Source organism: Lithohypha guttulata, assembly GCF_036872675.1.
Source record: "Lithohypha guttulata strain CCFEE 5908 chromosome Unknown scaffold_1, whole genome shotgun sequence".
NCBI classification, from domain to species: Eukaryota; Fungi; Ascomycota; class Eurotiomycetes; order Chaetothyriales; family Trichomeriaceae; genus Lithohypha; species Lithohypha guttulata.
Genome location: NW_027042750.1, coordinates 1,975,972 through 1,989,295, shown reverse-complemented (window position 1 = coordinate 1,989,295; position 13,324 = coordinate 1,975,972). Strand labels below are relative to the sequence as shown.

Sequence of the window (13,324 nt, the reverse complement as noted above, 5' to 3'; positions counted from 1 at the left end):
CTAGCATGTCGACATGTGTCATCACATGCGATACTGACCTTGCTTTCACAGATCCAACGCGACCCGATGTTTCCATGGCTGACTCTGCTAATTGGCTGTTGGATATCCTGTTGTTTGAGAAGTCCCTTGTCTGAGCTCTCGGGTGACTGTGTCATCTTCGAAGATGTCTTCAACTTGCGCCGAGAAGTGCCATTGACTTATTTCGCGAGTGTCCATATCTTATCTGGGTTCTTTCGGACCTACTATCAAGGTACATCCGCTGAGTACTTGGTCGAAAGTAGACAGTACTCCTTAATGTCTGGCCGATATTGCTATACTGAAATCTACGACCTCGAAGATGTTTGTTCAGGTCTACCGATATCTGGCCAATATCTGCTGATGGCAGTCAGGTATAAAGCTAGCAAGCCTATCTGTCTTGGGTGTACCAACAAACTTGAGAAACAATATGCTGGCGGCTATCGATGGTAAGCGCAGATACGTGAACTCGTTTCGACTTACCAGAAAGCTGACACGAGATCAGCCCGTATTGCCGGCGCAATTACGGTCTACTCCCTATAGGATCACGCTCAACCACTAAACTAAATACTGCGACCTTCCTACAGCCACAACGAAGTACAACGACATGGCAGCTTTCACGCAACTTCGATGGCATACAACATCTAGACCTAGAACTCCCATACAGGTCGCATCCTGACCGAAACTTGCATAAAAGCTGCGAGAGGGGCTCTGCACTGCTTATGGCTTATAAAGACTACGGGCGATTGAAACCATTTATTATGAACAAGTATATGTATCACAAGAAGGGCGAGCAGCCTAAGACAGACCCCGATCCAAGATATCATAGCACTGCATTCATTGCTACTGAACAGATCAGGGCCAGTGCGTCGCATTCAGAGCCTATGAGGTCGTCTGACCCACACCAGAAGAGGCAGGCGCTACTGGTAGTGAATGCTTCTTCTCCAGACTTTTTTCCATCAGTTCATGTGGATGGGCGGCCAATCGGTACACAGGAGATCCCAGCTGTCAAACTTACTCTGCCTCCTTATCGATCAACTTTTCCACGCATGCTTTCGAACTCTGCAGGTAGCTCCACTCGACTATTCACTTGTCTACCAGCAGATGTTCACTGAAGAATCATACAGGAAACGCCAGGCCGTTCACACACAAGCTTACCCTCGGCTGAATTGCGAACCTCATACTATTTGCCGCTGCTTCAGCCACGCGGCACAATTAATTTTAGCGACGAAACTCTTATGTCCGGATTGGCTAAAGTCACACACTCAATGATGTATACATCGAGGCAGACTGGAGATATCGCTGCTGTTGCTGCGAGGAGAGAAAATTGCTGATGAACCACAATCTGCATAAGCAGTTAAATTTGCATGACTGGAACTATTACCCGAGCCAGATTTGAGATAGTACCCAGCAGTTCAAGTTCTGTGGCCTGATCGATGGACGCCGCGTCATCTGAAGTCAGCGATCACAACGAGTTACATTATCGATACCCATAGTCGTTATAATTCCAAAGGTACTACTGGTGACTCCGATCGTCACGTTTTTCAATTCCATGCAGCCAGCTTCATCCTTGCACTCGGCGAGTGCCATGTTACTTGGACTCAATAAGCCACCATCAGGAGCAAAATTGAATGATTGTACAGGGGTCGCAGCCCCAGCGGTATTGTACCCGGGTTCAGCGATGAAACTGCCTCCTGCTGGTTCAGGACCTGTCCAGTAGCGGTGTGAGCGCTGCAGCCGAAATAGAAAGAGTAAAGGTCGAACGTTTTCCCGTCATCAGCGACGACAGATGCAGTAGGAAGGATATTGATCTCGCCAAGTTGTACTGCGCCATTGACCATCTGAGTGACTGCCACGTTCACAGGAGAAGCTGGAAAAACGCCTGACGTCGAACCGGAGACAACACTGGCAGTACTGAGATCCCAGCCTCTGTATGTGACGCCGTTCTATTTACCTATGGGTGTGGTCACGGCACTGCTCGAGTTCTTGAGGTCGTCGAACTGCTCAAAGTCAGCGGATCTGGTAGCAATTTCATACGTTGTGATTTTACTGTATAGACGATTGAGCCAATCACGACATGGAGAAGCCTGTCTAGCAACTCCTGTGGCTATTGCAAATGTTGTGGGAAGACGACGAACAGCTCTTCTTGGCAGGCATGACTAATGTGGTCGATGAGCTCCAATGTGGCTGCGTCGAGTGTGCAGCAGGTGGTGAAAGAGGAGGCCTAGTAGGATGTCAGTGGCTGATTTCATGTGGCTCTGGATGATGTTTTCAGGTACCGAGACTTGTTGATTGATGCGTAGTGACCTGATTACGAGCATTGTCTTCCAGAGGGTGCTCATACTTTCAAAGTAGATATTTCAGTTGTTGAATGGTAGCTGACTACAATCGGTGATAAGCTCATACAGTACTACATGTCTTCGCCGTCACTCTCCAGCTGCCGTTCTTAGGTACCGTAACAACTATGGGTGCCTCTTCTGCTTATCACAGTGAGAATGACACGACTCGTCCTTTACACGGTAAAAGTGAAGTTTATCATAAATGTATTTGAAGTACTATATGCTCATCATTTTTGGAAGCTCTATACTGTATGTGCACTTGCCTCCTTTAGTATGCAATATACTGTGCCATAATTCCATGTGTTGGCTGTAGATCCTGCTCTTACAGCACAAGCTCGTTTGGACACCACCCAAAACTAACAATCTCTGTGGCTATGAGTTCATATCGTCACATGGCGGAGACGAGACACGGAACATCCAGTTTAAACGTCTTAGATGGCTGTTCCCGGAACAGCAGCAGTGTTTAGAGGGCTAGGTCCAGGAGGCGACATTCTTCGCTCTCTCACCTCTCGTGCGGTCTGACTTGAAGAGTTACTTCTTCGTCTCTGGTTTGGAGCCATAGGTGCAGGACGTCCGCTAGGTCCATATGGACCTGGAGACATGCTCCTTTGCTTCGACCCTCGTGGTCCAGGGGATAGGGGTCGAGGAGGTTGGTTATAGGCACCTGGACTCATTGATCGCATACCATTTGGTGACGGACCCATCTTTCGTGGTCCAGGCGACATTGATCTGTCCATTGGTGGTCGACCTCGAGGGCCGGGCGACATAGACCTGCCCATGCCTGCAGGAGACATTGATCGACTTGGAGGACCTCGCATGGCAGGACTCATGGGACGACCATTAGGACCTGGTGGGCCCATTGGTCGTGGGCCTTGACCAGGAGCCGGTCGGGGCTTCGATGGCTTTGCGGCAAGACAGGTTCGTGGAACTGCACCTTGTTGGGATCGGTCGAGCTTCTGAGCGAGGCACTGGATAAAAAGTTAACGCGTGTTTCACCATGATTGATCTACAACCTACCCATCCGTCATCGTACTCGTGGAGCAACCTGATCACTTGGCCAGCACGAAGCTCGAGTTCATCGTCCATTGAAGGTATGAAATCCATCAAAATCCGATATACATTGCCTTCAGGAGGTGAAGCAGCAGGCGAGGAATCGGAGCGTTGACGCTGAAGTGCTGGGCCAGCACTGACAGGAGGAATTGGCATCTCAATTGGCTCTGGGTAGGATTCCTTGTTGTGAGTGGCGGCACGAGCAGCGGCTATTGCGCCAGCACTTGCAGCGACATGGGCTATTCGGTCTGTGTCATTGTCGTGTGTGGACTCACGTATGGTCAAAGGAGCTGGAGCAAGCGATCTTTCGGGTTCTGGCATTGAGATAGGGGCATGAAGTGGTCTCGCTTCAGAGGCAGTAATGGGAGCGACCGCGGGAGCAGATCGAACGGGGTCAGCAAATGGATTATCCGGATCTCTGAAAGGGTTTTCAGTCGGGTTGGACTTTTCAGTCATGGGAATTGCTTGTTGTCCACCAGCGAGGTACTTCTCCCTCATCTCTTTCGTCTCGTTCGTGGAACCGCCAAGCATGTTTTGACTGAGCCGGCTCTTTGGTCTGTTGCCACCCATGAACTCCGGAAGGAATGATGAAGCTGGCCTCAGGCTCAACCTGGGTGCACTGGGTGCAGGTTTACCAGCTGCAGCTGCGATTGCGGCATTTTTCTCAGAGTCCTGTCTTGCTTGCTCCGCCTTTACTTGCCTTTTCTTCTTACTCAGCAGGAAGAGAATTAGGCCCAGGACGGCGCCTACTGCAATGATAATACCAACAGCTAGTCCGGCTTTTCCTGCAGTAGACATACCCAAGTCGGCAGATGACGATGTGGTGGATGAGTCAGAAGAGCTGGAAGGAGTGGCTCTACTCAATGTCGCAGAGGAGGATGTCGCTCGATTAGTTGAGGCCGATGGTGTGAGTGTCTCGCCAGTTCCTGCATTTGAAGACGAAGCCAGGATCTGAGAGAAAATGTTCGAGGTCTCGGCAGGTGCTACAGATGAAGCAGGAGTTGAAGCGGCACTTTGTGAAGTTGCAGCAGCAGTCTGTCGTGTCGAGGTAAGTGCGAGCGATGTAGCAGCGGCCGAGGTAGAAGCGATCGAAGTAGGAGCGACTGAGCTGGAGACTGCGCTTGCGGTGTTGCTGTCGCCGGCGGTTGTATATCCACCCAGAACTCCAGTAAAGGTCGGGCTTTGAGTTGTATAGGCGACAAGATAGGTAGTTCCATCGATCACAGTGGTATCGTCTCGCTTCGCCATGCCGTTCAGAATTGGATGTTTGTTCTGGAAAGCCTTGTGGCTATCGGCGATATGAAAATAGGATCCGGTCATCGTAAATTCTCGGGTTTGAAGGTGCGCAGCGTTCGATGCTTCGAAATATTTGTGAGGAAATTCTGGTGACAAAACAACGTGAAGATTGTCGGGTCGTGCTACCACCAAAGTTGAATTAGAACAGTATTATTGACTGGCGTTAGTGACAAAAGAGTGGCTGAAGTGAGTGCTGATAAACGAGAGACAGCAGCTCGACTTCGAAGAGAATTAAAAGACTGGCACGGTCAACGAGCACTCGAGGTACACTACATGCGCAGCCTGTAGTCAGGGAACAAGAAGGTGACAAAGACAGTGAAGGTCGCGCTTCGTAGAGCAAGAAGCACGACGAGGTAGTTAGCTTGTCACTAAAGTCTACACTGGAAGGTTGTCTCGAAAAGGGCACACCAGGAGTGTTGTAGATCCAGGCACGAAGATTTGTGATTGGTGTACCTGGAAGTTGGGCGAGATTAGAGTCTTACGTCTAACCATTTCGAGTTTGAGCTGTGGATCTCCTGAAATGAGCTTGACCCACGCTCGTTCTTCATCTCCAACCAACGACTTGCGGAAAGTCGATTTTGATCACTCATTTCAACAGCCGCAATGAGCAGTAATGCAATCGTCATTAGCGTTACTCGAAAGTCGCCGGCACCATATTTGTATGCGATGACGACTTTCCAAGATACTGGAATAGATGTGCAGACAGACGATAGATACGCTTATAATACCTGGAAAGCAATTTCATGCTTTACCAGGGTATACTGCCCCTATCTCTCTGAATCTCGAACTGTCGGTGGTCGATGAATGCCAGACTTGCCATATCGTGACCTGGCTGTGTGGCTGATTATGGTTTGGCCGTTGCATCTGCTATGAACTCACAAAACCACGGAGTATAGTGTGTTCCTTCTGCAGCAACATGTGCGTGTCTCAGAGGAGTGAGGCTTCATAATCAGTTGTTATCCTAGGTCTCGTCAATCGAGTTCAAGTTGTTGTTGCCAGAATTCTCAATTTCTCATGGCTACGTTATCGACATTCACAAATGTCCATCGTTGACTATGATCAATTCTATCCATCTTGAAACACGGCTTGATCCACTCGTTCTCCTTCGCCTTTTCAACAAGCATAGATAAAGCACTTGGAGGATACGTTCATGCCGATAAGCCTGGTTTCTACGATGGGTGCTCCCTGTTGAGTGCCTGTCTACAATTGAGACCTCTGCACATGTTCTCCTGCCTCTAGCTCTCAAACTCCTTTCGGAGTGGATGGTCTAAAGCCTCTCGCGCTGTCATCCTCCTCGTGCTCTCATAACAAACCGTCCTCCGTACAAAGTCAATTGCTGTATGCGATGCTGTGGGCAAGATTTCTCTCCAGCTCTTTGCTGGAAACTGCTGAAAATTGACCTTTCCCCAGTCGGGGTATGTGCTGGCTGATGGCCAATCTGCTTCTGTCGGTGTTCCAAGTGTACTGAACATAGATTTGATGAGGCTCAGCTCACTGCCCAACGGTCCAGCATCAAACAGCTGATAGTGATTATTTGTCACCATTTCTGCGACTACACAGCCTGCAGCCCACATATCAAGGGAACCATCGTACCCACGACAACCAAACAGGATTTCTGGTGGTCGATAACATGTTGTTCCAACGTCCGTGATCTTTCGCTCAGCTATCTCAGAATCAGGATCACCTTCTGCCCATGCTATACCGAAATCAATCAGGTAGACCGGACCTTCCATTGATCGGAGCAGAACGTTCGCAGGCTTGATGTCTCGGTGTATGATGCCTTGAACATGCAGATACGAAAGGGCGCTTAACAGTCCTTCTAAAACTATCGAGCATTGTTTCCTGGTGATATTACCTGTTCTGAGGAGATTCTCCAGATCTTGTCGCAAGAAAGGAAAGATAAGGACAAGCTTACCGCCTGGTTGTTTGAATGAATCGAGTAAGGGTACTATACTGTCAGCTCGTGCTTTCTGTAGGATACGAACTTCTCTGTAAGCATTATGTGGTGGTTGCAGCTGATCAGCATTCATAACTTTTAACGCCACGATCGATTGTTCTGCTTCATCGTCTATCTTCTTGGCCTTGTACACAGTCGATGTCACTCCTTCAGCATGGAACGTGGCCCATTCATATCGGCCAATCGTGGGGCCCTCCGTGTTAAATATCTCTTCTAGTAGAGCCTGACTTTCTGGGTCGATGTCAGACGGAGACGAGGCTATCCGATACGTATCGACGTAATCGTCACAGAGTTGCTGATAGTCATCATTCGAGCTTGCGGCATTGAGAAATTGTCCTTCAAGCTGCATCGCTTCTGCTTTTGCTTGTGCTGTATCTCGACCGTGCTTGGCAAGATGACTCGTCAATTTCATGATATTCTCGAATCTCTTCGAGAACACGACTTCTAGACCCATAACGATGGCTCTGCCTCACGCTTCGCATGGTGAGTGATGTCGAAGAGGATATCTCAATTCGTGCTATACAATAGTGCGGGAGGAAACTACTTTTCCTCCTACACAACCGTAGCCTACAGCAACACGAAAAGTAATGGCCGCCATATCGGTGATATCACTGGTCGATCACAGCAACCTGCTTTCTAAAACACATGTCCACATGCAATAAACTCGTTCTTCGAGTCGTGGTTTCGTCTTACTTCAGCGTATTTTTACACAACGATGCACACCAGGGTCTTTTTCACCACATGGATCCGTCCCGTTGCGTTAGCACGTACACGATGATGACACAAGTATCCTACAAATGCGACCAGCCGTGGTATGGGAGGTATTCAGTACCAAGAAGTTATGGCTTGGCCAGATTCACTTGTCGGAGCAGCTAAGTGGAGGACGTCGTCCATCCCTCCAATCAATCCACATATGACAGCCCTTTTGAGTTGCAGCTTTCGCTAAATAAGCGAGCTTTGTATATCAAACAAGCAATCGACAGGACAGGACCATCGTCTGCTCCTCGGACGAAGGTGAGTGCGGCAACATGGACGAGATGAACCCAAGGTTGTCAGATCAACCAGCATCCCAACCATCTCAATCGTCGACTAGACCAGGTATACCCTCCGATGCTCTGACCGACATTCAATTCAGCGAGAGAGGTTCGGCCATCACAAATGCAAGACAGGCAGTAGATGTGGATGGGCAGGTGAGATGGCTTACTCGTGATGGGCCTGGTGAAATAGTCGATGGTAAGTACAAGTTCATCATCACTACATCCGGAGAAATGTACTTGTATCCAGCTACCGAAGATGAGCAGAACATTAGTGCTGGCAACGGTGAGGCCCTACCGGTGCACGATAATGAGCGTTTGGTGCGAGACTTCGTCGATAGCGTGTGCGACAGACATGGCTTTCCGAAAGGTCAATGGCGTCCGGATTTCGAGGGTGGAACACCTCGATTTGACCCTCAAAAGGAGTGGTTGGCAGCGCTTGTCAGGAATTTTGTGCCGACCGACGAGCTTGCCAATGTTGACCTTGCCAACCCTCGAGACGTTGCAGCGATCTTGTCGGACGCCATGAACAAGGCGCCTACCGATCATTCCTATGCATTTGGTATGGACGGTCACATTGACTATGATTGCTACAATCAAGGTCCTGAGCTCGATCCTCGAACACAGAGGACGTTCTCCAACTATCTCGGCATGCTCAACCAGGATCGAAATCTGGGACAGCCAACGGCTAGGCAACGTGGCCTTGAGCGTATGTTTAAGCACCTGGCCAGCGAGGACGGCGAGTTCGCACGTGCCGCACGAAGATCTTCAACAGCTTCTTCCGCGTCCTCCGACTCAAACATATCCATTTCGCATTTGGACGACAAGAGTGGCCTTCTGGAATGTGACCAGGAGTGCTGGCTTAGGTCACTTGACACAACTCCGCTGATCGATGAGATGCAGGCGCATAATGTGGAAGATACTGACCTGCAACCGTTCCAATATAAGCCATTGTCCCAAACCCAGTTTCGCTTGCTAGAACTGCAACCTAGCGACAAAAAGACTGAGCTTGTTCAATGTTCTATCATGGCTGCGCCACTGCCTAAAGCTGATGTACACGACAGTGTTGCTTCTCAAGGTAAATATGAAGCACTCTCATACACATGGGGCTCCCAGAACAACCTGCGAACCATCTCACTCAACTCTCGTGCCTTCCATGTGACTGTAAATCTACACGATGCTCTCCTTTCCCTACGAGATAAGGCAGAGCCTCGAATGTTATGGATCGACGCTGTTTGCATCAACCAGACGGACGACGAGGAGAAGTCTCGACAAGTGCAGCATATGAAGACGATTTACGAAGAAGCGTCTTCTGTAGTCGTCTGGCTCGGAGATGAGGCCGAGTCCAGTGGTCTTGCTATCTCAACGATGCGTATCCTTGACGACGAAAGGTCTCGAGAATTGACTTTTAAACGATCTCATCCGACTGCATGCATGCTCAACCTGCAGAAAATCTACTTCGCTCAGCTTGCCATGTATCGACGACCGTACTTTCGTCGGACTTGGGTCAGGCAAGAGGTGTCGTCCGCAAAGCATATCGTAGTGCACTGTGGTAAGGATATTTTCTCCTGGAATCTGTTGCGACGATCGGAAAAGCGTCTACCACGGACCGGTCGGAAGTTGGATTATGCCAATATCGAGATAACAGCTGACCACCATGTTGAGTCCTACTCTGTCAACTTCCTCGAATCCTTCAAGTGGCTAGAAAATGGATGGTTGCCCGGCAAGGCTCTTCTGCAGACTTTTGGAGACATCCGAAGTTTGTGGTACTATCACTCTGGTGGATTGCTCGAGCTGTTAATGGCAGGCCGTGCCTACGAAGCGACTAATCCTCGAGACAAGATTTATGCTGTCCTAGGAATGGCTGAGGTACCTCTCAAGGCTGGTAAGCTCGACAAGCTGATTATTGGGAATCAGATTCAAGAAACTGCAGCCAACCCTGCGCAAGCTGATGGCGATCTAGCCAACACGAACGACGACGGAAATCCTGACGAAGAAGCTGATATGTTAATCGTTGACTACTCAGCATCAGTATCCGCTATCTACCAATATCTAGCCAAGTACATGATCAACCGTGATCGAAACCTTGATATACTGTGCATAATCAGTACTCACCGTAACAAAGACTCCGCAGACCTACCAACCTGGACGCCAGATTGGCGAGTACCGACAAGCGATATAGGCATGAAGGAATGCTTCGACTACTTCACTGAGAAATTCGGTGCATCAGGTTCCACAGAAGCCGTGCCTCAACATTACGATCTGCCAGGCGTTCTGTTTGTCGAAGCAATCTACTTCGATGACGTAGGTGCACTGGGGGAAGCTACTACCAGTGCCAGACATATGTTCTCATACCTCACGGATGGTCAGATTCTGGCTCAGAAGTTCGACGAGCAGACGCACTTGCGTCGCTGCGCGCAGACAGAGGCTGAGGGGTTGCCTTGCCTTGTGCCACGGGCTGCAAAGATTGGTGATGGGATTTTCATCCTGCTTGGTGCCAAATTGCCCTTTGTGCTGCGAAAGTTAGAAAGTGGACACTCAAGGTTGAGTGAATATCCTGAGTCGGAGCGCATGTTGTCCGGATTCCCGCATCAGTACGAAGTCGTTGGTCCTTGTTGTGTGCCTGCGTATATGTATGGCAATCTGATCAAAGTTGCTAAGGAAAGTGGATGTCAGCCTGCGAACATCGTGCTTTTGTGATACACAGCGATGCTGACAGTCTATCTCTGAAGCATACTTGAGCCTCTGCTGTCGCCCTTGCTTTATAGTCTCTGTCGTCAAGGCAGTATTCCTGTAAATCCCAGATAACATTGGCATCATCTCCCACTATCAAGTACTCAACAGTCCCGAATCACTTGCTCGTCAGTCGTTTGCTGAACATCGATGTCGTCCTAAGCCGCTGCATCGTCCATGTCGAAATTTCAAACCAAGATCTTGTTGAAATACTGTTTCACTCGCTTAAATATTTGTCCCGGGTCTCGCAGACTCTCAACACGCAATGCAATCCATCCATCAGGTCTAAGCACGAACAGACCACCTTCAGCACCAACACCATAACGTTCATGAGCACTGCCACTCTCGTCATAGAAGACTTCGCCTAGTGGATCACTGCCGAGTGCCATGAATGCGCTCGGTGGCTTCTCTGGCAAAATAGTCAGGTATAGTACTAGCTCACTGTCGAGTCCCTTGTCAGCAGTGTTTGTTGTACAAGCTGTTGTGAAAGTGCGATGCAGCTCTGTAAAATCGGCGTAATTTTGTGTGGAACCCACGAAGACGAGGATATAGAAGACTGCCATGTTCGGAGTCAGTTTCTGCAACCATATCTCATCCCACATCGCAGGTCTTTGTAGTTTGACGTCGGGGGCACGATAGCCCGCTATTGCTGCTGCGGGCACAGTCGATTGATACTGGATCACACTTCCAAGATTCCCATTGGTATGCCTTTCAGCTTCTATTGCAAAGCTTGCCTCGTATCCGATTGTCAAGCCAGTGTTGAAGCCTTTGGCTTGCTGCAGGATCGTGCCGAGAGCTACGTTAGGGTCTTCGTGAGGGTCACCGTTCCAGCTCGCTAGCAATCGGTCTGAAACCAGGACACTGATGTCTTCGTCGTACTTGATGAGCCTTTCAGCGTTAGGTCGTCGTTCAGCATCGTAGGTTTCGAGCAATTCCGGTCTTGCAAGTCCTCGAAGTACTAGAGCTAGTTTCCAGCCAAGATTGCTAGCATCGTGCATGCCTGCATTCATGCCTTGCCCTGCTCCAGAGCTGTGGGTATGACATGAGTCGCCTGCTAGGAAGACACAGCCATGTGCTGAGAAGGTCTTTGCAACTCTTTGCCCAACACTGTACACACTTGCCCAGTCGACCTTTTCATACTCAATCTCGATTGGTGCAATAGCCAGCTTGGCCTCAGCCACATATGCCTCTTCATTCAATTCCTTGTACAATTTCTGCCGCTCCTCATTCAGAGCAAATCCGATCCTGGTAGCGCCGTGATCGAGAGGGATCCAGAGCACGTTCCCATAGATTGGACTTTCAATGGCACCATATGACCGTGATTTCGGATGCGTTGTACTCCGAAGCACACCATCGATTCGTACCCATTTGTCTTCCGTTCTGCTGCCGACGCTTTCAATTCCTGCAGCGCCCCGTACTATTGTTCTACTTCCGTCGCATCCGATCAAGTACTTGCACCTCACGGTATACTCACCAATGGTTGTCGTCTTCCTTGTCACCCGGACTTTTGCAGTTATCTTGTAATCGCCAAGCTCAACGTCGTTGTCGATGTTCATGCCGACAAATTCATGTCCAAGGTCCTCGGAATCAAAGTCACCATCTTTGTTGTCGCTTACCTGGTTTACGCTAACCCCATATTTCTGAAGATGCTCTCTCATGATCTGCTCGACAAACTTCTGCCTCAAGACACTCGCAAAACCAAACCTTGTGTCTCCATCCCGAGCGATTTGCTCCACAAAGCTCCAGCCTCGTCCAAACACTTCTTTTCCATCTTTGTCGTAGGCACTGCTTTCACGAACTGCAACACATTGCTGCATGACATCGTCCGCTAAACCTAATTGATCCAGTATTTCCATACTGCGAGGCCAGAACGTGACAGCGCGCCCAAACATTTGTTGTGCTGGCTTAGGATACCTCTCAACGATATGGGCAATGATTGGTAGTGCATTGGTTGGGCTGGTTTGGGGTGCTGGGTGTAAAGAAAAGCGGCGAAGCTGGTAGGCTAGAGTGAGGCCGACTGGGCCAGCACCGACGATGAGGACATCGCTATGAATATCGGGAAATGTGGTTGGTGATGGGATGGACGAGGATGAGGAAGAAGCCGTGAGGGATCGAGTCTCGCTTGAGAAATCGGCCATGATATCGACACCAGATGTGTTCTGATCCTTGTAGTATGCCCAGCTGTGCCTAAAGAATTAAGTCAAATCACTGCTTCGTTAGCACACCTCACAGAGACACCATTGAAGCTGAAATGTAGCAATGTCAAACCGGTCTTGGTTGTCATGCAAACTTCCATACCCGAAATGGGCTGTATAACATACAAGCACATCGCGAATAGTCATTGCTAGACGAGCATCATAATCTTGCGTGTACTGGTGAACATATCCGTGGGATCAAATAGCTTATCTAGCGACTTCAGTGTAGCAGGATAAGCAAGTTATCTGACACGTGGAATGTATACAAGGAACATATGAGATATACTGGTGAGACGAAACTCGTTATAGATGAACAATGGACCAGAAGTCATCGTGTTCTCGTCGACGTTAAGCCTCGCCACAATAGCCTCGTGCTCGGGTGTAGATGTGAACATCGAAGACGTTTGGCATCGACTGTGTGTGTATACAGGAGCACTGTAGAAATTGAGGAAGGAGAGGATGGATAACGCGTGTTCCAGGTTTCTCTGTTTACCCGTAGTATAAACTTTGGCTACTGGCTTAGCGCGTTTCGACGCATTACCGATGAGATGCACCTACCTCGACCAGAACCGTCTCTCTTGCAAATCACAATCGAAAGACAGTCTGGAAGTTTTGGTCAGATCAATGATCGAGCAACACCAACCAGGTGAAGATCGCCCAACACATCGTGCTGCAGCAACGATGTCTTATCAACAAGTATCGCGG

At 49.2% G+C, this 13,324-nt stretch overlaps 4 protein-coding genes across 4 annotated transcripts; 1 reads left to right on the top strand and 3 right to left on the bottom strand.

Annotated features, from left to right (window-relative positions):
- Positions 1-2,785: 2,785 nt before the first annotated feature.
- LTR64_000720 (uncharacterized protein) lies at positions 2,786-4,724 on the bottom strand (the record flags this gene model as incomplete). The annotated part of the gene is made up of 3 exons (XM_064895103.1): positions 2,786-3,322; positions 3,372-4,153; positions 4,205-4,724. 3 exons carry the CDS (start codon positions 4,722-4,724, stop codon positions 2,786-2,788), a joined length of 1,839 nt encoding a protein of 612 aa, XP_064757790.1.
- A 1,211-nt stretch (positions 4,725-5,935) lies between these two features.
- On the bottom strand, positions 5,936-7,111 carry CSK1 (mitogen-activated protein kinase; the record flags this gene model as incomplete). Its single annotated transcript, XM_064895102.1, has 2 exons — positions 5,936-6,525; positions 6,616-7,111. The coding sequence occupies 2 exons, from the start codon at positions 7,109-7,111 to the stop codon at positions 5,936-5,938; spliced, it is 1,086 nt and encodes a 361-aa protein (XP_064757789.1).
- A 574-nt stretch (positions 7,112-7,685) lies between these two features.
- LTR64_000718 (uncharacterized protein) lies at positions 7,686-10,391 on the top strand (the record flags this gene model as incomplete). The annotated part of the gene is made up of 2 exons (XM_064895101.1): positions 7,686-7,890; positions 7,942-10,391. 2 exons carry the CDS (start codon positions 7,686-7,688, stop codon positions 10,389-10,391), a joined length of 2,655 nt encoding a protein of 884 aa, XP_064757788.1.
- Positions 10,392-10,612: 221 nt separating this feature from the next.
- On the bottom strand, positions 10,613-12,562 carry LTR64_000717 (uncharacterized protein; the record flags this gene model as incomplete). Its single annotated transcript, XM_064895100.1, has 2 exons — positions 10,613-11,826; positions 11,899-12,562. 2 exons carry the CDS (start codon positions 12,560-12,562, stop codon positions 10,613-10,615), a joined length of 1,878 nt encoding a protein of 625 aa, XP_064757787.1.
- Between the last annotated feature and the right edge of the window lie 762 nt (positions 12,563-13,324).